Below are 26,275 nucleotides of genomic sequence, written 5' to 3' on the forward strand. Positions count from 1 at the left end.
CATTTCCTGGGGTTTGATGAGAAAACACACCAGAATTATGAGTCTATGGAACCCCCACCTTTTCCATCTTCTTACACTGAACCTGAATCTAAAGAGTGAAATGGAAATTAGGCACAAGGACTTGATATCAAAAAAAAGAAAAAAAACTTGTGAGATCTGGCACCAGGGCCAGCTGTACACTTTGTGGAACCCAGTAGAATATGAAAATATAGGGTCCTTTTACAAATAATATTAAGAAGTTCATGACAACACAACAGCATTAAATCAAGTTCAGGTCTTTCTGAGCTCAAGGCTCTGTACCCTGCCCAGGTCACATGTCCAGTCGGGGACATTCAAGGATTCAGGCTGGGACACTACCAGATCTCATCAACACAGTGGCAGAGATTATCTGGGGAGAATTAATCTTCAAGGAATGGATTTTGATAAACTCTGACTCCTGCCACCAATGACAAGCTTAGTCTCTTTCTGTTCCCCCAGTAGTTGGGTTCCTATTGCTTTTACTATTTACTACTCATCATATTGTATTACTGTTCACACGTATGCACATGCATCTTATTCTCTGGGCTCTGAGTTACTCAGAGCTGCCACCATGTCCTATTCATCCCTGAGTGGCACTTGTTTAGTCATGTCCCATTCTTTCGCGATCCGGTGGACTGTAGCCCACCAGGCTCCTCTGTCCATGAGATTTCCCAGGCAAGAATACTGGAGTGGCTTGCCATTTCTTTCTCCAGGGCATCTTCCCAATCCAGGCAGATTCTTTACCACTGAGCCACCTGGGAAGCCCTAGCACCTAATAAATGTTTGTAGATAAGGGTCCTTAGTCTCCTTCTTCCCCCCAGGACCTTGTTACATTTCCATCTGTACTTAGCCCACCCCAACTAAGTCACCAGTCCTTGCCTGGGATATTCCTTCTAAGGGGATATCTTGGATGTTCTGAAAGGAAAGAAGTCCCTGAAAGTAAGCAGTCCCTGGCTTGTCCAGAAAGTACTGGGCTAGAGTGCAAGGGTGGTCATAGTGAGACAGCACCATCGGTTTAAGAAATCCTTTTGCTTTTCTGACACATCACAATGACTTGTATTCTCAGTGACCTTTATTCTTATCCTCTTTATGCCAAGCCCTGAATAAACTTTAGAGTCATGCTGACCCCACTTACGTGAAAAGTTTTGTTCTGCTCTTTGGGGCTTATATGTAGTCAGTACTCATCAGAATGGCCCTGTTAGTATTTATGACTGAAGCTCTTCTTGATTGATCATTGCTTGTGCTTATTGGTTATTAAATGTTTTGAATATCATACATGCTGGCTCAAAACACCCTCTCATACCATATAGCTCAGTGAGAATAACAGAGTAATGAAAGAATAGAAGAAAAGGGAGAAAATAACACCTTATAATTATATTGCCATTCATTTTACAAGCTATGTATTAAATCAGTTTATCTTCATAAGGTAATGGAGGAGAAGAGAACAAAATAAACTTTTTGGTTTTTTTTCTATGTTAGATTTTCATCCTTCGGTTTTATAGTGAATACTACAATCCCAAAATTATTCCTGGATTCCTAGAATGAATCAAGTCCCTTTCCTATTCTCTCTCAAAGTGCCATGACACTTATCTTATTTGTAGTTACCTTATCAAACTTGTTCTCTTCATTTAAGTTCCAGGGAACAGGAACTATGTCTATTTTTACTCACCATTGTATCCCAGTCTCCTTACATCATGCTTTAAAGAGTAGAGGCTCAACAAGTATTTGTATTATTTTCAAATTAATAAATACTCACTATGAGATCTAGAACAAAGGTGTCCTTGAATAAACATGTCCATTCATTCACAAAAGTATGAATGAATAAACAAACTTTGCTTACTTCAGAAGTTGCTCCAAAAGAGCCTAGACAACACATAACTGAATTTAATTTATTAAATCATCCCACAAATATTTGCTAAGCACTTTCTATGTGTCAGGTACTCATCTACAGACTAGGGTTATAACAGTGAGCAAAAAGAGCCCTCAAAATCACTAACTTGGGGAATATGTACTCCAGAACCTCTAAAGCACTTTCTGCCTATATCTTCTAGGAATAGAGGCATAAATGTAACTCTTTTTTTGCAAAGACCATGGCAGCCATCATAAGCTCTCATCCCCAGCTCTTTTACCACTTGGCAATATGACCTTGGGAAAGAAAATATTTAATATCTCAGACCTCAGAGGTTTAAATATGGAGATTTATGGCCTTAATCTCTCAAATTCCATCTAACTCTTAGAATCTAGGTGTCTAGATAAATATGTTTTAATGAAATGGATTGCTTAAAAATTCACTGGGAAAATTAGGTTTTGAATGAGAATCTTTTAGAAAATTTAGCCATCATAGCATGTTAAATATGTTTAAAGTAAAATAAAAAAAAAAGATGTCATCAAGAACCTGGATCAGCTGCTCCTCAGGGAGATTCAAGCCTGGAGAGAATAGAGAATTCTAAAAGGAGCAACAGTCAAATGGTTATGGTTTTTTCAAATGTTTATGGTTTTCTATTTATGTTCTCAGGTCTGGAAGCATCTGGAAGCGACACAGACATCACAGTGAATGGGATTCTGGGGGAGTCAGCTACTTTTCCCTTAAATATCCAACCATCACAGAAAGTTGCCAGCATTTCTTGGCATTCCAAAACATCTGTTGCTTTCGTAATACCAGGAAACTTCGGAGCAGAACCCACAGTTACCATAACCCACCAAAATTACCGTGAACGAATAAGTGTCTCGGGTCAGAACTATAACCTGGAGCTCAGAAATCTGAGGATTGAAGACTCAGGGGTCTACAAAGCTGACATAAATGTAGAGACCTCTAAAACGACCACCACCAGGTCCTACAACCTTCAAGTCTATCGTAAGTTGTGGAAAGAGAGAAGGCTTGTTTTTTTATTTTAACTTTGCAATTTGCTATGTAAAAACACCTTTATTTCTGACAGTAGGGTTCCCTAAATCTTTTCATACTTATAAGTAATTACATAAATGTATTGATGCTTGTGGGGAGGGTATGGCTTTGCTTGCATTTAGCAATGTACTCTTCCTGTGTACCTTGTTTTCTTTTCTATAAAATGCAAATAATCATACTATTTACTTCCCATAGTTATTGTGAGGCTCAAGTAAGATAGAGTATGCAAAGTACTTTTAAAAAACCCTTTTTATTTTGAAAGAATTATAGAGGCATAGAAAGGTGTAAAGAAATGTATATGTAGTGTCTGTGTACATTTCACCCATCTTTTCCTAATGGTAACAGCTTACATAACTAGAGTACAATGTCAAAGCCAGGAAATTGGCATTGGTTCAACCTATACAGCTTATTTAGATTTCAGCAGTTATATAGGCACTCATTTATGTGTATGTGTGAAGTTCTGTACGACTTATTTGCATTAATAGCTTCATGTAACCACTACCTAATCAACAAACAAGTGAACCAATGTCACAAGATTCCTTCATCCTTTACAGTCACTCATTACCACCCTCTTTCTCCTCCCAAACTCGTGGAAGACATTAATCCATTCTTCATATCTAGGATTATGCGACTTCACAAATGTTACATGGATAGAATCATGCAGCATGCATGCTTTTGAGATTGGCTTTTTTCATTCATCATAATTTCTTTGAGTCATCCTAATTATTGCAACTATCAATAGGTTATATATTTATTGCTGGATAGTATTTCATGGTATAGATGTGCTACTTTGTTTAACCATTCACCTACTGAGGGATATTTTAGTTGTTTCTAGTTTGGTGCTAACTCACTTCAGTCGTGTGCAACTGTTTGCAACCCCATGGGCTGTAGCCCACCAGACTTCTCTGTCTGTGGGATTCTCCAGGCAAGAATACAGGAATGGGTTGCTATTTTCTTCTCCAGAAAGCTTCCCAACCCAGGGATCAAATCTGCATCTCTTATGTCTCCTGCATTGGCATCACCTGAGAAGCTACTCTAGTTTGGGGGCAATTATAAATAAGTTGCTATGAATATTTGTGTACAAGTTTCTACACTAAATGGCTTTCTGTTTCTTTAAGATAAATGCCTAAGAATTAAATCATATGGTAGATCCATTTTTCTTTTTTTAACTTTTTATTGTGATTAAATATACATAACATTTAACATGTTAATTATTTTTAAGTGTAACACTCAGTGGCATTACATACGTTCACATTGTTGTGCAATCATCAACACTCTTCAGAACTTTGTTTTCCCCTTTTATATAGATTCTATTTTTTAGAGCAGTTCAAGGTTCATGAAAAAATTAAGTAAAAGTACAGGAGTTCCCATATGCATCCTGCCGCCAACAACATACCTAGACTCCTACATTATCTATATCTCCCATTAGAGTGCTACATTCATTACAATTAATAATGTATATTGATACATCATTATCAACCAAAGTTCATAGTTTACATTAGGGTTTGCTCTTACTGTTGTACATTCTACGGGTAATGGTAAAAGTATAATGATATTTATCCACTGTTATAGTATCATTCAGAATAGTTTCACTGCCTTGAAAACCCTCCATGTTCTGTTTATTCACCCCTCCACACCACCCCTGGCAACCACTGATCTTTTTACTGTCCCCATTGTTGTTGTTTCATCACTAAGTCATATCTGACTTTTTGCCACTGCCATGGACTGCAGCATGCCAGGCTCCTCTGTCCTTCACTGTCTCCCAGAGTTTTCTCAGATTCTTGTCTATTGAGTTGGTGATGCTATCTAACCAGCTCATCCTCTGCCACCCTCTTCCCCTTTTGCTTCAATCTTTCCCTGCATCAGGGTTTTTTCAAAGAGGAAACTGTCTCCATGGTTTTGCCTTTTTCAGAATATCTAGTTGGAATCACATAGTACGTAACCCTTTCAGGTTGGGTTCTTCCACATTATAAAATACAATTAAGTTCTCTTCATACCTTTTCATGGCTTGATAATGCTCTCCAAAACTTTTGAGTCATTTTTAGTGTTAAAAGTATTGCCAAATCATTTTGCATTCCCATAAAAAATCTATGAACGATTTGGTGTCTCTAGCATTTAATGTTGTCAGTATATTTTATTTTGGCCATTCTGATAAGTGTGTAGTAATATTTCATTTTGGTTTTTAATCTTAATTTCACCAGTAGCTAATGAAAAATGCTTTTAAGAGGTAAAATATTAGTACGGTTATTATCACTAAAATTGAAGTCACTGGCAGGTGTGTGATGTGTTATGCAGTATTATTCAAGATATGGTCTGTATGTGGCAGCATCTTATTGGAAATGCAAACTCTCAGGCCCCAATCCTTACCTTTGGTGGTGAAGCCCAGGAATCTGCATTTTAACATTCTCTCTGGACTATTCCTATGTGTGCTGCAGTTAGAAGTGTTCATCTAGAACTGCCCTGTCCCGTATGGCAGTCAGTAGCTACATGTAGCTCTTAAGTATTTGAAACATATGACTACAAATCGAGATGTGCTGTAAATGTAAAAATACACACTAGATTTTGAAAGGTTGCTGCTATAAGCCGTGAACGATACTGGGATTCTTAGCCTCTGAAGGAGAAAAATTTGATTCAGGGCCAGTGATGAGGCTTGATCGCTCAGAGCTTTTTGTGTAATACAGCTTTATTAAAGTATAAAAGATATAGAGAAAGCTTCTGACATGGATATCAGAAGCGGACAGAAAGAGTGCCCCCTTGCTGGATTTTAGCAAGGAGTTTTATACCTATTGCTGCTGCTGCTAAGTTGCTTCAGCCATGTCCAACTCTGTGCGACCCCGTAGACGGCAGCCCACCAGGCTGCCCCGTCCCTGGGATTCTCCAGGCAAGAAACTGGAGTGGGTTGCCATTTCCTTCTCCAATGCGTGAAAGTGAAATGTGAAAATGAAGTCGCTATTAGCAAGCTGCTAATTAGAGAAAGGAAATGCCTCAAAACTGAGAAAGTTGCACCAGGCACTTCACCCACAACATGCATTTTAAGATAGCATTGGCACAAGATGAGTTATCCTGGGCCATAATAAAACAATTGACATGAATCTTGAGGAAAGGCAGATTTCCAAGCAAATACATAGTTTCATTAACATAGGTTAAGAGAACATCTCCATAAGAAAAACGCATTGACTAGCTCAAGGTTTGAGAAAAGTTCAGGCGAACCAGGTGTCGTCATGGCAACACAGAATTTTAAAAGAAACCTCCTTTTAATTTTGTACAGAGGAGGAAAAAAAAATCTGACACTTACAGTTTGTTTCTTCCTGCCGCTGAAAAGAGTGAAAAAAAAGCGTCTGACACTTGCAGTCTATTTCCTCCGCTTGGGGACCCCTAACCTTCCTGCCTGTTACCCTCTCGATTTTGAAGTCTTATCATCAAAAAAGAAACCCATAAAATATCTCATTAATTATTTCTATATTGGTTCCATGTTGGATATATTGAGTTAAATAAAATATATTATTACATCACCTGTTTATTTTCATCATTAGAAAACCTTAAATGACATAAGTGAGTAACATTTTTTCAGCACTAATTTCTAGCATAGAGAATATTTGAACCATGTCTCAAGGATTTTACCATCTCCATCTGCCCCACAGTAGAAAAACACAGAAATGTGGCTAATACAATTCAGGTATATAGTTAGTCCACTAAAATTCAAGCTACATAAAGGCAGAGACTTGTATATGATGTGTATCACTATATCCCCAGCTCCCATCTTGCTGGGCATACAGTAGGTGCTGCAGAAGTACCTGTTGAATGAAAGAATGAGTTAAGCATAGTAGTTCTGGGTCCTAATACAATGTCTGGAGATTGTAAGTGCTCAGTTAATATAGCATAATTGAAAGAACCATACCCAAGTTGGACACTTCAGAAAATATCTGACTCATTCAAGACCTTTGCTTGTGAAAATAAAGAGGGCATTCAATTTTATGATATTTGTTTTCATCCCTTTATATGTTTAGTTTTACCCACTCAGTCTAGATGTTTTGCCATCTGTAGTTAAGGCAGACTGCTGTAAAATCTTAGAGAATTCCCATACAACAAAATCTGTGCTTTTGGAGTAGTGAGCTTAGAAGACAAAGAGAGAAAAACTGACATTTCCTGGACACTACTTGTCTGACATTCTACTAATTTTTAAAAATACATAAAGATTATACATATTTAGGCAACATATGCACAAAAGATAATACAGTGAAATACAACTCTCCCTTCTCAGGGGCAGTCACTGTTGCCAGGTTATTTTGCCTCTTCAATAGAAAATTAAAGTACATATAAGCATAAATAGAGTGATGGTAGATAGACAAATTGATGGATAGTAGAGTGGTCTATCTGTGTAATAACTCATTTAATCCTCTCAATCACCCTAGCTAGAGAAATTTGTTGTCCCAATGTTATAATTGAGGGAGCTGAAGCTCAGTACCACTGGATACCTTCTCCACAATTTCAAAGTTAGAGAACAGTGGAGCCTGGGTTCTGAAGCTGGTCTCCAATGGCCTCCCCACTCTTTGACTTGGAAAGATGAAGGCCTGTCAGCCATAACTCTGATCTTCACTGCCCATCAGATTTGTGTAGGATCTGTTGGGGGAGTGTGTAATTTCCTCAGTTCTGTCTCACTGCAGCAAAGGTTTGAAATGGCAGACCATGTTCAACATGGAAGCAGGCTAGAAAGACCAGAGAACTAAATGCAACCTGTGATTCTGAACTGGATTCTTTTGCTATAAAAGCCATTATTGGGGCAATTGACAAAACTTGAATAATAAAATGATTAGATAGAAGTAATATATTTGATTTACTTTTCTGATTTTGATCATCACATCGTGGCTATGCATGGAATGTCTTTGTAGGGAACAGACTCTAAAGTATTCAGGTAATAGGGCATTAGGTCAAAAACTTACAATTAAATCATTCAGGGAGAAAAAGTTTTGGTTTACTTTTTTTTAAATATAGTTCCAACTTTTCTGTAAATTTTTAATCATTTCAAAATAAAATTTGATAATTTTTATATGAAAAAAAAAAAAAGAAATGGCAGACCAGTGTTACAGCTCAGTTACAGCTCAGTTTTATTTGGCAGTCAAAGGATAGTACACCCTCAAGGTGTGAAGGTGGACTAACCCAAAAGGAGAGAGGCTCAATCTTGGCTCTTCTTTTTAAATGTTTTTTCTCCTCCCCCTGAGCCTGCTCTGTGTAGGCTAGCCAGGAATGTTGTTTGTTTCATCTGAGGTTCTCACTCCAGCCCTCAGATTTTCTTTTGTTCCATTTTTGTGGGCTTTTCCATTTCTTTGTCTTTTAGCCACCACCATTTTGGACTCCTTTTCCCTATTCTAACTACCTAACATTCCCCCCTCAAGAGGTGGGAGGCCCAATTCTTCGTGAATAGGGGTGTTGAGGTCTCTCTGGCTACTTCCTGCTGAGCTGGGACAGCAAGGGGCATTGAGCCTCCTCCTCTTGCTTACCGCAATCCTCAGAGTACTTATAGCAGTGTCCATCTAAGGGTGAGTGATATTTCCCATGATTGGGTGTAGTTTTATATATCCTTGTTGAACTGGTACTGCATGTTGTAGCTTGTTGACCTGGGCAGAGATAAAATGGGTTAGACAATTAATACACAGAGCAATCATAAGCAGCATCAAATGGTGATAACAGGGATTAGTAGGGGCATTAACGAATTCCAAATCCTCCCTCGCCAGGAGAAGGATCCCCAAGGAGAGATTGTAGCCACCCCGAGAACTCTCCATCTCATTATTTGAGGCCCTGTAGGATCTGGAATGTTTTTCTTGAAGACTGTGAGATTTTCTTTAACTTGACTGGTGGTATTTACCCAGAAACAGCACATTTCATTCAAGATGGCTCAAGTGCCTCCTTGTTCAGGGATCAGGAGATCTATCTCCTGTCTATTTTGGAGTATAACCCCTGCCAAGCTGTGTTGGCTCTTTAGAGGTGTCCTGAGAAATCTTATCCCCAGGAACTTAATTTTGGGGTGTTCATTAGAATGGCACTCATTTATAGTTCTGACTAGGTATCTGAGATCTCCCAGGGGCTCACAGGTGTATTGAGTGTCCTCTTCTGTTTTCTTTCATGGCTTGACTCATGAGTAGTGAATCCAGGAGTTGTGTCCTGGTACCTTGACTGCTATGGGGGTAGAAAGTATTACAGGGTAGGGGCCCTTCCATACGGGCTGGAGTTGAGCCTTTGGGGACCCATCTTTCCAGATGTTAATTAGGACTTGAGTCCCTGAAGTTTATAGTGGTGGCTCTTTAGAATCTTTTGGGTCCTGGTTGACACCCCACAAGCATATATCTTGTTGGAATTGCCCAATGGCCATGGAGGGTCTGAGCCTCTGGATCTAGGAAGAGGTCATTGACATAAACAAAAGTTCTCACACATAGCATCTCATAAGGACTAAGACCAACCTGTTCCATAGGGGCAAGAGAGGTGCGGAGGAGAGCTATTGGTAAAGCCTCCTTCCATCCCAGGCAGAACTCCTGGGTTGTTATCTTTGTTATCACTGGTTTTAAGAATTTGTTGACTCTTTCTACTTTTCCTGAAGACTGAGGCCTCCAGGCACAATGGAGATAATAAGTAATGCCCAATGCTTTAGAGACCCCTTGGGTGACCTTAGAAGTAAATGATGTCCCATTGTTACTTTGTGATGGCTTGGGCAGGCCAAATCTCAGAACGATTTCATGGAGCAGTTTTTTAACCATCTCCTTGGCCTTCTCAGTCTGGGTGGGAAAACCTTTAATCCATCCTGTGAATGTATCTATCATGGCTAGTAGGGTATTTATACCCTTGAGAAACTGGCATCTGGGTGAAGTCCATCTGCCAGTCCTCTCCTGGGTAGGTCCCACACCGTTGGACAGGCTGGGCCAGCTGGAGTCTTCGAGCTCCTTGGGGGTTGTTTAATTGGCAAATGGGACAAGAGGAGGCCTTTACAGTTGTCTGAAGGCCTGTTCCTCTGAAGGCTTTCTAGTAATCTTTGGAGGGCCTTCTCCCCTAAATGAGTGATGGCATGTAAGGAGTTAACCAACTTCCATTGGAGGTTCCCAGGCAGAAAAAGGAGTCCCTCCTTTTGGGACCACCCCATATGATCTTCTTGAAAGCCCTCGCTCTTAGCTTTAAGAGTCTCACCTTCAGTATATGAAGGAGTTTCTGGCAATCTAATCTAGAAATTAGTCTGTGGAACTAAGGTGGCAACCCCTATTAGGTCATGGTTCTGTAATGCTGCTCTCTTAGCTGCCTGATCAGCTGCTTGGTTCCCTCGTGCCACTTCCGTGCTCCCTTTCTGGTGTTCTTTACAGTGGGAGACTGAAACCTCAGTGGGCAGATGGACTGCCTCCAAGAGTCTAAGAATTTGATCACCATATTTGATTGGGGACCCTCGGGTGGTCAAGTGGCCCCTTTCTTTCCAAATAGCAGCACGCGCATGTAGCACCACCAGAAAGGCATACTTGGAGTCAGTGTAAATGGCTATTCTTTTTCCTTTTCCAGCTCTAAATCTCGAGTCAGGGCTATGAGCTCAGCCAATTGGGCTGAAGTACCTGTTGGAAAAGGTTTAGCCTCTATGGTCTCAAAATTGGAAACTACTGCATATCCGGCTCTTCTTTTTCCATCCAAGACAAAGCTGCTTCCATCAGTGTACCAGATTTCCTCAGGATTGGTTAGAAGATCTTCTGACAATCCCTCTCAGGGTTTTGTCCAGTAATCCAAAGTTTCCAGGCAAGAGTGAAAGGGGAGAGAGCCCTTGGGGGTAGGCAGGAGGGTAGCTTGATTAAGAACCTCACAAGGGGATATAGTCAGGCCTGGATTTTCCATCAGCAGTACTTAATATCTGAGGATCCTTTGATCAGACATCCATAAATGGCCTCTCCCATTCAGGGGCTGTTTCACTAAGTGGCTGGTAAAAGTAGTTAGTTTGCCCCCAAAAGATAGTTTTAAAAAATCTTCTTTCAGGACTGCAATAGCAGCAAGATTTCAAAGGCAGGGAGGCCAGCCTTGGGCAATTGCGTCAAGCCTCTTGGATAAGTAAGCTACAGGCTGGGGCTCAGGTCCCAACCTTTGAGTTAACACTCCCAAGGCTAGTCCTTCGTTTTCATTGACATATAGATGGAATGCTTTTTCTAGGTCTGGCAATCTCAAGGATGTTCTTGAGTTAAGGCTTGTTTTAGTGTATCCTCTGCCTCCTTTTGAGGATTTCCCCACATCAATGGAATTAAATCATCCTGTCCCTTCAAGCTTTCATATAAGGACTGGGAAATTAGACCATAATTAGGTATCCAGATTCTACAATACCCGGTTAGCCCCAGGAAAGCTCAAATTGTTTTTGAGTCGTGGGGGAGGGCAACTGGAGGATTCCTTGTACTTGATCAGAGGACAGCCTCCTGGACTCGTGTGTAATCTGAACTCTCAGGTAGGTGACCTTTGTCTCGACCATCTGTGCCTTAGCACAGGAGACTTTATATCCCCTCTCTGCCAAAAGTTTAGAATATGAATTGCATGTTGTTGGGCATTTTTCTCATCTGGAGGGCAGATAGTAGGTCATCCACATATTGTAATATTTTCCCAAAGGTCCCAGAATCAGATCTAGGAGTTCCCCGGCTCAGAGCCTGCCCAAACAGTTGAGGGCTATCTCTGAACCCCTGAGGTAATACTGTCCAAGTCATCTGTTCCTGGAGCCTCCCACTCGAAGGCAAAAAGATATTGGGATTCTTTAACCAGTGGTATGCAAAATAATGCATCCTTAAGATCCAGGACTGTAAACCACTTGGCACTGGGTGGGATTTCTCCCAAGATAACATAGGGATTGGGTACTGTGGGATGGAGGGGGACTACAGCTTCATTTATGATCCACAGATCTTGAACCATTCACCAGTTCCCATCCTTTTTCTTCACAGGGAGGATTGGGGTGTTACATGGTAAATTGGTGAGGACCAATGGCCCACAGGCAAGGAATTTTATTAGAGACTGTAGTCCTTCCCAAGCTTCTCTTCTGAGGGAGTATTATTTCCAGTTTGGAAGCCAAGTAGGATCTTAGAGGACAATGAGGACCAGTTCAGCTTGGTGGGCTTGTACAAGAGACCCCTGGTCCCAAACCTGGGGGTTAATTTTGTCCTCCCATAGTTTTTGGTCCTCCCTATTGGAGGGGATATACTGGGTTCCTCAGTAGTAACCAGAAGCTGTAGAAAAGCTTCCCGTCACAAGGGTTGCCCTGTTTAGTGAGTTTATCTCTTCCCAATAAGGAAGTAGGACACTCAGGGACCACCAGAAACTGGTGGGAAAATATTTGTCCATCCCAGCAACAAAGAAGTGCTCAGGTGAATCTTTTTGTAATTGTTTTTCCTGTAGCACCCAAAATGGTACAGGTTTGGGAGGAGAAGCCTCCGGAATAGGAGGTCAGGACAGAGTAGTTAGCCCCTGTGTCAACCAAGAAATTCTCAGACCTATCTGCCACATCCAGTTGCACCCTTGGCTCCAGCACTGTGATGATTTTCTGTGACAGGCTGGCTGGCTGGAGTGGGCCACTTCAGTCCTATTGAACCATCATGAGGGAAGGCTTGGCACTTGACCTTGAGGCTCTTGGGTCCCAAGGGCAGAGTGCCACTCAGTGTCCCAATAGATGGCATTTGTAGCAAGCCATTTAGGAGACTTGTCATGGTTTGGACACTCTTGGGCCCAATGTCCCACCTGTCTACAGATTAGGCCTTTGCCTTGTGCCTTGTCCTTCAAGGACTCAGGGTTTGCCATAATGCTTCCCTGGAGGATGGCCAGCATCTGGGTATGCCTTGTCTCTTTTCTTTTCTCCCTTTCCTCAGCCTTGGCATCCCTCTCCTGTTCTCTGTTATAAAAGGTACTGGTGGCTGTCTGGACCATCCCATCTAAAGAAGCAGAAGGGTCCTGCTGCTGTAGCAGTTGTAACTTTATCCTAATATCTGATGCACATTGGGATAGGAATTTGTCCTTTAAAATCACCTGTTTCTTGTAAGAGTCTAAGTCCAGATTGGTAAACTTTTGGAGGGCCTCTTTTCGCCTTTCCGAAAGGCAGTGGGGTTCTCATTGGACTCCTGAGTTATTGCTGAGACCCAGGCATAGTTGATTACTTTTTGCTGGGCTGCTTCTGGTCTTGCCTTTACACAGATCAGAAAGTGATCCCTTTCCCAGATGTGCTCAGGGTCATTATAATTTCAGTTAGGATCTGAGGAGGGGACTGCAGTTTCTCCCACTGGATATTTATTGCTTGACTTGTTGAAGCCCTGTAGCATACCCTCAGGCTTCCTTTATGACCCTAGCATACTCAGGGTCAGGTAAAATTTGACTCAACATGACCATGATGTCCTTCCATGTCAAGTCAAAGGTCAAGGTAATGTGTTGGAATGTATCTATATATTTGCCTGGGCCATCTGGATAGCTTCCCAGGTCTTGTTTTATCTGTCTTAGTTCCAAGTGGGAGAAGAACTTATGGACCCAGGTTGGTCCAAATTCTCCTCCAGTTTCAACTAAGGGACATACTTGAGTTGGCTTTTGTGGAGGCAGTGCTCCCGGATATGGGGGCACATTTGGATACAAGGAAAGAGCACCAGGCAATCAGGAGCCATGGGAGGTGAGCCTTCACAGGAGGCTTCCTCCTCTTGGTTGTCTGATGCCTAACACCATTTGCCTCTCAGTTTTAGGGCATACAACAATCCCATACTTAAGACAGAGTTCCTTCATATTTCTTAGATGGAAGAAAATTTGGACATAGGGGATCTCTGTCTATTTCCCTTGTCTTTGGTAGAATAAGTCTAACTGCAGGATGGTGTTGTAGTTTAAACTCCCATCCTCAGGCCAGTGTTCCTTATTCCCCAGAGGACACTGTGGCCACGCAGTGGCACAAATGAATTTTAAGCAACTCTTTCTAAGAGAATCAAACAACTTTCAGTTATCAAGGATGCATCTCAAGGGCACCTGTCAGGAAGTTGATTGGTTATTTCCCATCTGAAAGACAGTGATGACAGGGAGGAAAAGAAAAAAGGAGAAGAAACTAATAGACCTTCTTCTATTTTTATGGGTAGACTTCCTTAGGGGTGAGTCTTTCTGAAGATTAGCCTACCCAGTACTGCTGCAACCTGAGAGCCAAGGGTCAAGGTGCTCAAACCCTAGGGAGTTTGAGGCTTGACAATCTCCTAGAGATCGAATCCCCAGGCAGGTTGAGGCATGACAACCTCCCGAAGACCAGATCCCTAGGCAGGTCAAAGCAGGTCAACCTCCTGGGACCCCAGGTTGGAGTTGGGCATCCCCAAGGTCTCCAGCGTGACTAGTGCTGGGTAGGATTAAAGGGCTGTAATGTTAACTCATTGCTGGTTTTTCCACCATGGATGGGAATAGATAACATGATGTAAAGCAACCCAAGCCTGTGCCCTGAGACTGGGAACCTGGTGAAACAGCCTTAAGCCTTATCCTCTCATTGCTCTAAGGGAATGTAAGTCACTTATTTCTTCCCCTAGTCTTCCATAAGAGTAGTTTAGGGTGTCTCCAATGGTAAACATTTCATTGTCATAGGCCCACTTTAGGTAATAACAGAAGTAATGGCAAGGGAGAGGGTTATCTGGTCCTGTTAGGGGCATTAAGAGTATTTCAATAATAAGCTGGGTGGAGCAATATTGCCTACAAGGGGGCAGGGTCCTGGTTGCAGGAGTTAGTAAGTGACTTAAGAACAAATTGATAAGAGGCAACAGACCACAAAAGTGGAGTGGAGGTTTGATCCGGGGTTATGTTTGTAACTTTAGGAGAAGGGTGGTAAGGGTTTGGGCCCAAACGGCTTGCAGGGTTCACTCCCAAAGTGGCAAACATTGTCCCTGGAAGCCCAATTGCTCTTGAAGGGATGCCACCAACGTGATGGACCTCTAGCAGACATTGTGGACCTGTCCTAGCAGTTTCACTGAGAGGCGCTGTTGATACACATGTTGTAGGAAACATGGAAGATGAAGGTCTGAATATCTAGACGAATTGGATATTATATAGTACTTCCCTCCTAAGGGCCAGCTATTTTCTGGTTGTCCCTCCAGAAGATTGTAGAGGCAACATTGTGGGCCTGTAAGGAGCTCAGGAAAAGAGCATGAAACAGGAGGGAAGGGGCCAGGGCACAACTTTTGAAAAATGACAGCCCAAGGGCATAGGCATAACATAAATTGATTAAAATCAAATGGGTCCAAGATGGCAGACAAATCAAATTCAACTAGACCTTGATCCTCAATCTGCAAGCTAAATGACACACCCAGAGGCGCCATGACAGTTCCAAGGCACTATCAAAAGACCAAGGAGTGGGTGATTCCCCAATTGTTGGAATGATCCTCCCACCCATTAGCATATGACATCACCCAGCTCACAAAAACTAACCACACATTTCATGGCCAACACATTTACCCTCTGTGATGGTACACATTCTGTGGCCTGTGCTTCTCTCTGAATCCAAGCAAATCTACCTCTTACCTATCACTGTGTCTCTCACTGATTTTTTTTTTTTTTTTTTTTTGCAATGAGACATCAAGAACCTGGGCTTCATTAGGTCCTGCCATGTGGGTTTGAGTCCCAATCTTAGGTAAACAGTTTCAAACACAACTTTTTGAGATGGAAAGATGATGATCTGCCCAATATTTTGTAAACAGTGTCACAGATGGAGACAGAAGCTGAAGAATGGGAGAAAAGCAGTGGGAAAAGTGTGCCGAGGAACCCCCTTCATAGCCTGTCAGAAAAACTGCTAAATGCCTGACTTGTACCCATAGTTTTCATTGGCCTGATCCTTGGCACAAAGAAGGTTAAGGACAGAATAACCCTCACCCACTTGGGCAACAGCTACTAAGGCATAGCAGATAGTGGAGCCTTCAGGACACACTGGGAAGTAGCCCATGCCAGAGTCCCTCAACTGCACCCACTACTGCTCACCTGTTCACAGGGGGTTCAAGGAAACAAGAAACTAGAAATTGTAAAGGAATTAAGATTTGTTAGTCATATGTCCTTCCAGCCACTGGGGCGAGGACCTCTTACCTTAACTGGAGGTCTTCTGGAACCTGGGACTGAGCCGTGTGAACTTTCTGCTGAGTTTGTTTTCGCTGTCCCTGTTTTCAGCATGCTAGGCTTCTTGTTACTTCCATTGGGCTGGGTTTCCTTGACATTCAGCTTCCACCACATGAGCTTTTGCCAAGCTGGGCTTCTGCTGTGCTTGATCTCTGCCTCATTGGGGCTGAGCTGAGGTTGTTTCAGCCAGGCTACATCCAAGTTATGGCACCAGATATGGCGTCAGGGGAGTGTGTAATTTCCTCGATTCTGTCGCACTGCAGCAAAGATTTGAAATGGTGGACAAGTGTTACAGCTCGGTTACGGCTCAGTTTTATTTGGCAAACAAAAGATAGTACACCCTCGAGGTGTGAGGACAGGCTGACCCAAAAGGAGAGAGGCTCAATCTTGGCTCCTCTTTTTATATGTTTTGTCTCCTCCCCCTGAGCCTGCCCTATGTAAATTGGGCTAGCCCAGAAGGCTGTTTTTTTCACCTGAGGTTCTCAGTCTGGTCCTCAGATTTTCTTTTGTTCCATTTTTGTGGGCTTTTTCCTTTCTTTGTCTTTTAGCCACCACCATTTTGGACTTCTTTTTCCTATTCTAACTACCTAACAGTAACATCTCTTTGCCTGTTGAGAAAAATGAGATGGAATCCTATTTTCACCACTATCCACCACCTTAACATTCACACACACACACACACACAAAATTCTTTCTAAAAACAAGTGAACAACAAGCCGAGACTTAAAACACTGTTGTTAATCAAGTTTCTGAGGAAACACACAGTTTGGTTCTTTTTTCACTATGCATATCTGTATCTACCACTGTTACAAGGTAGTAACAAGGTCTTTACTCCAAATATTTAGAAGCTTTTTTGCCAAGTCATCACTAATTCTGATCTGGAATGTTCCCCTCTAAGAGACTCTTCCTGGAAGAGAGCATGGCAGCCCACTCCAGTGTTCTTACCTGGAGAGTCCCATGGACAGAGAAACCTGCTGGGCTACAGTCCACAGGGTCACAAAAAGTGCAAGCATGCACAAGAGACTTAGAACCAGAGTTTCTGATTAGGTTGGAATCAAAGCCTTTACAGCTCTTTCTTCCCATTTGGTACATCCTCACAGGTACAAACAAATGGTTTCTCTCTCTACACTGCCAAATGTATTGCTTTTACAGACTCCATGTTAATTAGAAAGTTATGTGTCAGCTCCTTCCTCTATTCCCTCCCTCACATGGCAATAGTGGAGGGGCAAACCACATCACAGCAGATTTGCCAAGAATGAACTAAACTTATAAACTCTGAATATGGTCCTTTTCTTATCTCCTGGCAAAGGAGCTTTCCTGTACTTCTTCCAGTTCCAGATTTAGTTATTGCATCAACTTATATATAATTGGGTTTTTTTAATCCTTTACACCTAAAGCTTTTATCATTTACCTTTTAATTGCTTTAGTAAAAACATTTTTTGAAATGAACTTTTAAAGAAGTTTGAACTTTTCATCATGGGCACTTTAAAACAAAATAAATGAAAAAAGAAAACACATATTCACCAGAAAACAGAGCTGAACAAAAATGTTTAAAGATTGTTTTATACAGTGGGGTGCTGATAAATTTTCAACTAGTTCTTAATGATGTGTGTGTCTGTATACACACACTATAAGCTGTATTGACATAAAGGAGATGTGGCACACAATTGTACAAGTGATAATGTACAATAGTCTTTATTGTAAATTCCATATAGCCAATTGTTCTCACAGAATGCTTTTACTGGTTTTCGCTGAGCATTTATATCCCTAGCCAACATATGGTTGCAACTGATGAATGAACCAACGTGAAAATGGATAAACACAATCAACATAAATATTGGTTGATATTTTAAGTTTACTAATAAGAAAAAGGTGATTCAGCAAAGACATATGTATTGGAACTTCATTTGTTCCTCAATGATATGAGCAACTTCTTTGCTGAACTGGATAATTGTTCTCAAATTCTGGAGGAATATTTCTGACCTTTTGTGTGCTATTCACAATGTAAAGTCTTCAATTTTGTTTGTTTGTTTAATCTGCTTTAGAACCCTTTCCTCCATTGCTTTCTTAAGTCTGGAGTGACAATCAGGAAAGCAATAAATCAAGTCCTAGTTTGTAGCATTTGCCAATTCCTTTGATGTAAATACTCCCACTATGGCTGATTTTAAGTCATGCAGAGTTGGGAAGACTTTTTACATCAATACAACAGATAAATATGATAGATATAAATAACTCCTAGAGCATAGATAAGAGTAAATTGGGACTTCTCTATTGGTCTAATGGTTAAGATTCCACACTTTTACCACAGGGGGCATGGGTTTGATCCCTGGCTGGGAAACTAAGATCCCTTATGTCACTGCCAAAAAAACAAATAAAAAAGTAAATTGTCCAAAAAAATTAGAAAGTGATAAGTTTTGAGGATTTATTAGCTTTGTTGTTAATAAAATGTATTTCACTGTAAGTTTTTAACAAACCTCATGAAAATGTCTGAAAATTTAATAGTTGACTCCCTCAGGCTGATATAGGTCATCTCCAGCTTACCACTGGCTCATGTGTTATCTCCTCACAGGTCGTCTTGGGAAGCCAAAAATTACTCAGAGTTTCATGACATCTGTGAACAGCACCTGTAACGTCACACTGACGTGCTCTGTGGATAAAGAAGAAAAGAATGTGACATACAACTGGAGTCCACGAGGGGAAGAGGGCAATGTCCTTCAAATCTTCTGGACCCCTGACAACCAAGAGGAGACTTACACGTGTACGGCATGGAACCCCGTCAGCAACAATTCTGACTCCATCTCTGCCCAGCAGCTCTGTGCAGGTAACCAAGCATCTCTGTCCATCTCTCCTGGAGTCTCAAAATTCACTCTGACCTGCTGCAAGGCCTGAATCTGGCCCCAGTTCTCCAGAGGAAGGTGCCTTCATTATGCCATGGCTGGACCCAAGGTGCTTCTCCTCCCAGTAAGCCCCAGAAAAGAGTCCAAAGCCTTTTGGGAGATGCCAGGCATTTCAGGGTATTCTGAGGCAGTTCCCACTCAGCTGCCTGTTTCAGTTTCTGATCTTGACCTTTAATAGCGGGAAGTACAGTTTTCCTTGTAGATTTGGCACTCCCCTGGAGGGCACCTAGTATGGATAGTGCTCTTGAATGTGGACAAGCTTGCCTAACCTCTCTAGCCCATCTCCTGAGAGTTAAGTCTCGTTGCATCTTCTGTTTTCAGATGTCACAATGAGCCCCCACACTCGTCGCACTGGATGGATGAGTGGGCTGGCTGTGCTTTCTCTGCTTATAATCATTCTGCCCCCAGTGGTTTTGTTCCTTTTGTGCAAGAGAAGAGAAGGTAGGATTTTCTCACAAGGTAAAATGTAGAAATGTACCTTCGTTTTTCCTGGGACTGAAGTCAGTTATCCAAGGTGGGGTGGAAATGTCCTTTGTTCCAGGGAATTAGTCTTTCTAGAATCCTCAGTGCCCCATCTTACCATCTCCTAGAAAGACGGCCCCGATTACTGTATTACATTACCCTGAATGGTCTTCCAAACATGTTTCTGGGATCAGCAGGATGCCATAGGTCCAGAACTTGAGTCCAAGTTTAAGTGAGTAAGTAACTGTTAGTCACTTAGTCGTGTCTGACTCTGTGCAATCCCATGGACTGTAGCCTGCTCCTCTGTCCATGAAATTCTCCAGGCAAGAATACTGGCGTGGGTTGCCATTTCCTTCTCCAGGTCTCCTGTAGGGGAAATTAGAATTGGACACCTCAAGTCAAAAAGAGCCCCTGGGTTCAAGTTTAGCACTGCCATTAACAAACTGTGCTCCATGGGGCACATGTATTTACCTCTCTGCCTCAGTGTTCTCACACGTGAAATAAGATTTGGACTAAGTCTCCAAGGTCACTTCCAAGTCCACCAAAACTGTGACTTTTGAAATGTCATTGAGGGACAAGCACTAGTTGTCACTAGATCCCTTTGGGTCCCTCTGGATCATTCTGTAATTGTAACCATTCTAAACTCAGAAAACCTGATCTTGGGCCCTAGGGGGCTTCACCCTCCTGTTCCTCTGTGTCCACTCAAAATCTTCCTTTCCCACCCATCATAATAGCAACCCTGGATATAGAGAGGCTCTCCCTTTGATTCCATGTTGCTGACTCTCTTTTCGGTCTGATTCCTCAGGTTCCTTCTTGAAGAAATTCAGTAAGAACCCTGGTAAGTTCTCAACCACTAGTTTCCCTGGATGACAATTGCAAGAGATGAGTTCACAGCAGAGTGACGAAGCCTAAGCTTGTACTTTGCAGACAGTCTGGGGTGAAGGTCCCAGCTTGACCATTTATCTGCTACCAATTATTTTATCACTGTCTTGGTTTTCCCAGTTGTAAAATACACATAAAACCAGGATGTGCAACATATACTTACCAAACAGATTTAATGAATTACACATATAAAATACTTGGCCCAGTGCCTGGTACATTGTGAGTACTCAGTGTTAGATACTATCAGTTGATACACCTGGGCTTGACACAGAAGGAGGCATTCTGGGGGAAGAGAGTTTGTAATGTGAACTGTAACTCAAATAGTCTCTTGATGGGGAGAAGTCACACAACCTCCTCAGGCCATAGGTGATCTTCAGGGCTCCTAAAAGAGGCATTTGTCCTCAATCCCTCACAGCCTTGTTGCAGGGAAGAAGGCCTATTTTTTCATCTGCAAATGAAATAAGAGAGAGCGCTGAATCTGGTTCACTCACCAAGTCTGAGGCAGGGACTGGGACAGAACTAAACTCTGAAACACTAGATCCCTGTAATAATAGCACTCAGCCCAGACCTGTTGTCTGCAGATATGTTGGTGCTTTGGAATGTGAAGGCCCTGAATTCTGGCTATCTGTTTTCAACTTGACCCTAAAATGTTCTGCATTAGGAGCAAAGAAAAGCAGTACAATGAGAGAAATGCCTCTATTAGTCCATGAATTCTTAAAACGTTAGTCGCTCAGTTGTGTCCGACTTTTTTCGATCCTGTGGCCTGCAGCCAGCAGGTTCTTCTGTCCATGGAATTCTTCAGGCTAGAATACTGGAGTGGGTAACCATGCCCTTCTCCAGGGGATCTTCCCAAACCAGAGACTGAACCCTGGTCTCTGGTAAAGAATCCACCTGAAATACAGGAGATTCCAGTTGTATTCCAGGGTTGGGGAAATCCCCTGGAGAAGGGATAAGCTACCCACTCCAGTATTCTTGGACTTCCCTGGTGGCTCAGATGGTAAAGAATCTGCTTGCAATGTGGGAGACTTGGGTTCAATCCCTGGGTTGGGAAGATCCCTTGGACAAGGGCATGGCAACCCACTCTGGTATTCTTGCCTGGAGAATTCCAAGGACACAGGAGCCTGGCAGGCTACAGTTCATGGGGTCACAAAGAGTCAGACACGACTAAGCCCAACACAGTTCCCACATTGCAGGCAGATTCTTTATCATCTGAGTCACTAGGTGAACCCTGAATTCTTAAAAGTAAGAATTCTTAAATTCCTCACACAGAGCTTGGCAGGTAGAGAGTTTAACAAATGTTTGACTCTGAATCAATCAGTCAAGTAACAAATGTGTGTGGAGTACCTCCTACATGTCTAACATTGAGGTGGTAAAAGAAAGATATGTACCAGAAGAAACCAACACAGTGTGCAACTAGAGAGAATCAATCTAGTTGAAAAACTAAGACCCTCACTTGAAAAGATTCTAGCCATATAAGGCAGTCAATGCTAAATGCTGGAGACACTAAGAAAGACCCTGGGTGGAAAAGCTAACTTCAGTGCCCACACAGAGATGGGGGAGAATCTCTTTATCTTAATGTGGACTGAAAATAATTCCCACTGAGCTCTGGGTGAGACCTGAGCCAAGTGTCTCCTGTACCACAAGGCATCCCTAAGAAAGAGGCAAGCAAGGATTCAAACATCCATCTCAAGAGGACAGGAGTCATTTAACCTCTTGGGGTTTCATTTCTTCATTTGGAAAAAAGAGAACATTAGAGTAAATCGTCTCGAAAAATTCATCCACATTTTCATGTACTGTGGTTCTATGCTTGTTTATGACTCAGATGCTTCCTCAAAGAAAACAATATACACATACATCACAGTGTCAAGAAACACCCAGCCAGCAGAGTCCAGGATCTATGATGAGATCCCCCCATGCAAGGTAAGGTGGTGCTACCCACAGGTCTCCACCACCATGCCCAGGACCGGGAATCACGGGCAGCAGCCACAACCAAGAGGCTGGGGGTGCGGGATCCGACCAAGAAATACCATGTCAGGGAAATGGTCCTTGGAGTCTTTCCATGGGGACAAGAAAGTGGCCAAGTGTCGCCCCCTGGCAGCCTCCTGGACTTGAGACCTCATGCCTGGCTTCAGGTTAGATGTCAGGACTAAGACTTAAGCACTTTCTATAGGGGACTCATACCAGGGGAGCCTCTGATATGAGGTGAGAGCTTTTATGTGGCCACTGACCGGTAAACAAGTTGCTAAGGGGATTTCAAGGGCACAAAACTGAGAGAGCTCCACTTGAACTCGACTTCTTGGTCTGGCTGCAGCAGCAGCTTATTTCTCCACGGGCTGATTCACTCTGTCCCACAGCCTGCCCTCCCACCTTCCTTTTACCTGCCTGCCCATCCCTCACCTCCACCCGGAACCAGGCTTCCTCATGGTATCACCTTCCTCTGTGCTTCTACCAGCCAGCTCTCCTGAAGTCTTCAAGGAGAGAAAGGGAAATAGAGGTCTGCCTGGTCAATCCAGCCCTGCACTTGGACCAATAGTTCAGCTGGGTTTTGTAGAGCCCATGGAAAGCTAAAATTCTGACTAAGCAAGACTCAGTCTGAACCACCAGACTGTTCTTCTTGGCTTCTGAGGTTCTTGTCCAGTTGCTACCTATACCCACCCCAACTTGACCCTGATCCTCTCCACAGCTGGATGGAACCAAAGGTAAAGCTGGGAGAGGAGACCACTTAGCAAAAGTGGGACCAGGGAGGGCTGATGGGCAGAGGCAGTAGCAAGAGATTTGCCTGGGCTCCCTCACTCAGGGCAAGATGCATGTTTTACAGGTGCTCCCCACCAAGGAGGAGCCAGTGAACACAATTTACTCCCTAATGCAATACTCTGATAAGGTAAAGTCTTTCTGATTTTTATCACTGTTGTCCTGTCTGTTCCAACTTTTCTTTGGCATCTTATCTAACCAAACAGGAATAAACTGGTTCCCTTGGGACTCTGTGTTTCCTAGGATTAATTGCTGAGAGCCTTGGTCTCCTTCCACACATGCACACAGCTCTGCTTCCCAGGTCCAAGGCCATTTACAAGCTGGCTTCCTTGATTGCTTTTCCCAGCCTTTCTATGAAGGAGCACCTAGGTCTCTGAACTGCAGTGTGGAAACTCCAGTCTCTAATAACATCCAGGGCCATTGCTAGCTCACAGTGTATAAACTAGAAAGCAGGTCTGCCATGCCATGCCCCAGGCAGACACAGGGCGACACCAGATGCACAGATGGGCAAGTAGAACACAGGTTGAATCGCAGTTCCCACTGGTCCCCTCAGCAGACCTTCACCGTATGCCACTGGTACAAGCATTAGTAGTGCTCTAGTGGCACTCATGTTCCCTGTGCCCCAGCATCCTCCTTTCAAATATGCAAAGAGGGAAGGTAAGTCCTGACCTTTGACAGGACTTTCAGTTTGGGAAACCTGGTTTGGTGTTGTTACTATCTGAAAATCCCTGTTTCCACCACAGTCAGGACAGCTTTAGGGTCTCTGGGTGAATCAAATATTTTGGAAGTGTTTCTGTCTAATAGCTGAGCTAGTAGGCAGGAAGATAACCATGAAAGGTAAATTTGAACCCAGCTGTCTGGGGGGAAAGGGATGATAATGATAACAAGTCAAGAGTGGGAGGAAATATCAGGATGTCAAAATGGAATGCAAATGAATTCATGAATAAGAATTAAAAGCTGGTTCTATGAGTCATCTGTAAGCTGGACAAGTAAGAAGGTCATAAGGGAACTCAATGCACAGGTCAGTTTGAACGTCAAGATAAACCAAGTGCCCTGGAGAATAAGACAGAAGGACTTTGACTTCCTCAAGGACCAAAGATGGAAGGAGAGAGAAGAAAAGGAAGAAAATGAGTGAGGAAAGAGGAGGAGGAGGAAAGGGGAAGGAGAAGCAAGTGAGAAGCAGGGCTCCAGCATATCTGCACCAGGATTAGAAGGAGAGTGGAAGATACACTGGGACGCAGTAGGTTTGAGGGATTAATCAGGGACTCCTGGATTGAGACATCTCATAGTAAACTCTCTAGACAAGTTGGTTGGCAATTACTAGTTTGGTTAGTATGTAATTTAAAACCTAGGACTCCATGAGCCAGTGTAAGAGTTGTCTGCAGTATTCTACGTAACTACAGCATATGACACCAGTGAAAGTGACTCACCACTACATATAAGCCAAGGTGAAGTTAATGGGGTAAAGAAGAAATGAAGGCTTAACTAGGAACAAGGAAGGCAGGTCACACGAGCCTGAATGTCGCTTCAAGCCTATAATCAAAATCAATGCAGATACCCACATTCCCATCTGCTGTTTTTTCTAAGTTAAGAGGGCTTCCTAATGGAGTGACTGGAACAGAGGTGAGGGACTCAGCAAAGGGCAAGATCCCGCTACCCCAGATTACCCCAGAACCAGGGAAATCTAAGGTGTCTCTCCAAAGGCTCCCTGTGGGACTGGAATTCCCGAGCAGTGCCTTTAAGTCAGCATTTCCCCCTTCTCCCTTTTGTACAGATGGAGAAAACCAGCACTAAGGACAGCAAACCTCTTGGGACTTCAAGCTATGAAATTGTGATCTAGGCTCCCAGATGAAATTCTCCCCATGGAAACTGAGATGCAACCACACATACTGGCAGATGATCCAGACCTAGACTTGCTCTGCCCAGATCTTACCCAGAGATTACAAATCACCAGATTCCAACATCTAAGCAAAGAAGGAGACACTCTGTTGCTGGGCGTAACTTGTACTGAAATAGACAAATGGATCATGCCCTTTCTAAGATGGCTCACTTCCTGAAAAATAACAAGGCAGATCCCTTGGAACAGTGCTTCCTATCCTTCTTCACACCGTAGCACATGGAGAAAATAATTTTTATGATACAATGGAATAAGCAATCAAGATTGCTCATGGCTGGAGGCTGTATATGACTGGAGGGGATGACTCTTCCCAGTAACCCCATATGGGGAGGATCAATATTTACACACCTGTAACCTGCCATGACACACCACTTAAGAGCCTCTGTTCACACTCAATGTATGGGCGAAGCCCTGGTGCATTGCCTCACCCAGTGCCCCTGCACCTTGGGCAGGTAAGCCTCTCACTCAAGTGCATGGCTTGATATATAGAGTGTGGACTGCATTTCAGGCTGTCTGTCCCTTTGCCTGGGAACGTTTGTCCAGGGTGTACCTGGCTGGACCAGCCCAACCCTATATCACTCTGTGGCATGGAAAGATGTCAGAGATGTGGGTCTCAGCTGTGCAGACACACTCTTCCAATGGAGTGTTGGAACACATTCTTTCTGTAGGGACTAGACTTCTGGGGCATTTTTCCTCTGACTCCACTTCAGAAACCTCATAATATTTTTTTCTGTCTAAGTTTTTCTTCTGTATCCCTGTGTAATGGTTCATTTTGTGTGTCAACTTGATTAAACATTATTCAGGGTGTGAGTGTGAAGGATCAGATAGGCATTTGAACTGATAGACCTTGTAAAGCAGATTAATCCTCCCCTCCATGTGGGTGGGCATCACCAAATCAATTGAAAATCTGAATAGGAAAAAAGGCAGAGTAAGAGAGAATCTCTTCTCTCTCACTGCCTGACTGTCTTTGAGTTGAGACATTAGTCTTCTGCCTTGCATTTGGACTGGAACTTCCACCATCAGCTTTCCTGGTTCTCAGGCCTTTCAACTCAGACCTCTTCAGCTTGCTTACAGATCTCAGAATTTCTCAATCGCTGTAATCACATGTGTCAATTCCTTTATAGCTATTTCCTATAGTTCTGTTTCTCTACAAAACCAACCACCACACACTCCAAACTGCCTCATCATGAAAAAGAAGGCATCTCCAATAAAACCATTCTCCAAAAGGAACTCAGTTCAGTTCAGTCACTCAGTCATGTCTGACTCTTCATGACCCCATGGGCCACAGCACGCCAGGCCTCCCTGTCCATCACCAACTTCCAGAGTTTACTCAAACTCATCTCCACTGAGTTGGTGATGTCATCCAACCATCTC

The 26,275-nt window shown here is 42.8% G+C and overlaps 1 protein-coding gene across 4 annotated transcripts in view; it reads left to right on the forward strand.

Annotated features, from left to right (window-relative positions):
* CD84 (CD84 molecule) overlaps positions 1-25,706 on the forward strand; it is a 39,920-nt gene extending 14,214 nt beyond the window's left edge. The window contains exons 2-8 of one of the 4 annotated variants that reach the window (XM_043451675.1): positions 2,534-2,872; positions 18,582-18,833; positions 19,231-19,350; positions 20,177-20,209; positions 22,076-22,173; positions 23,072-23,134; positions 24,779-25,706. In XM_043451675.1, the coding sequence (XP_043307610.1) occupies positions 2,534-2,872; positions 18,582-18,833; positions 19,231-19,350; positions 20,177-20,209; positions 22,076-22,173; positions 23,072-23,134; positions 24,779-24,844 (971 nt within the window). In that variant the 3' untranslated portion in view covers positions 24,845-25,706. The remainder of the gene's footprint in view (positions 1-2,533; positions 2,873-18,581; positions 18,834-19,230; positions 19,351-20,176; positions 20,210-22,075; positions 22,174-23,071; positions 23,135-24,778) is intronic. The other 3 variants (XM_043451682.1, XM_043451688.1, XM_043451696.1) reach the window with 3 other exon arrangements.
* Positions 25,707-26,275: the final 569 nt, after the last annotated feature.

This window comes from Cervus canadensis, chromosome 2, assembly GCF_019320065.1.
Source record: "Cervus canadensis isolate Bull #8, Minnesota chromosome 2, ASM1932006v1, whole genome shotgun sequence".
In the NCBI taxonomy this organism is placed as follows: domain Eukaryota; kingdom Metazoa; phylum Chordata; class Mammalia; order Artiodactyla; family Cervidae; genus Cervus; species Cervus canadensis.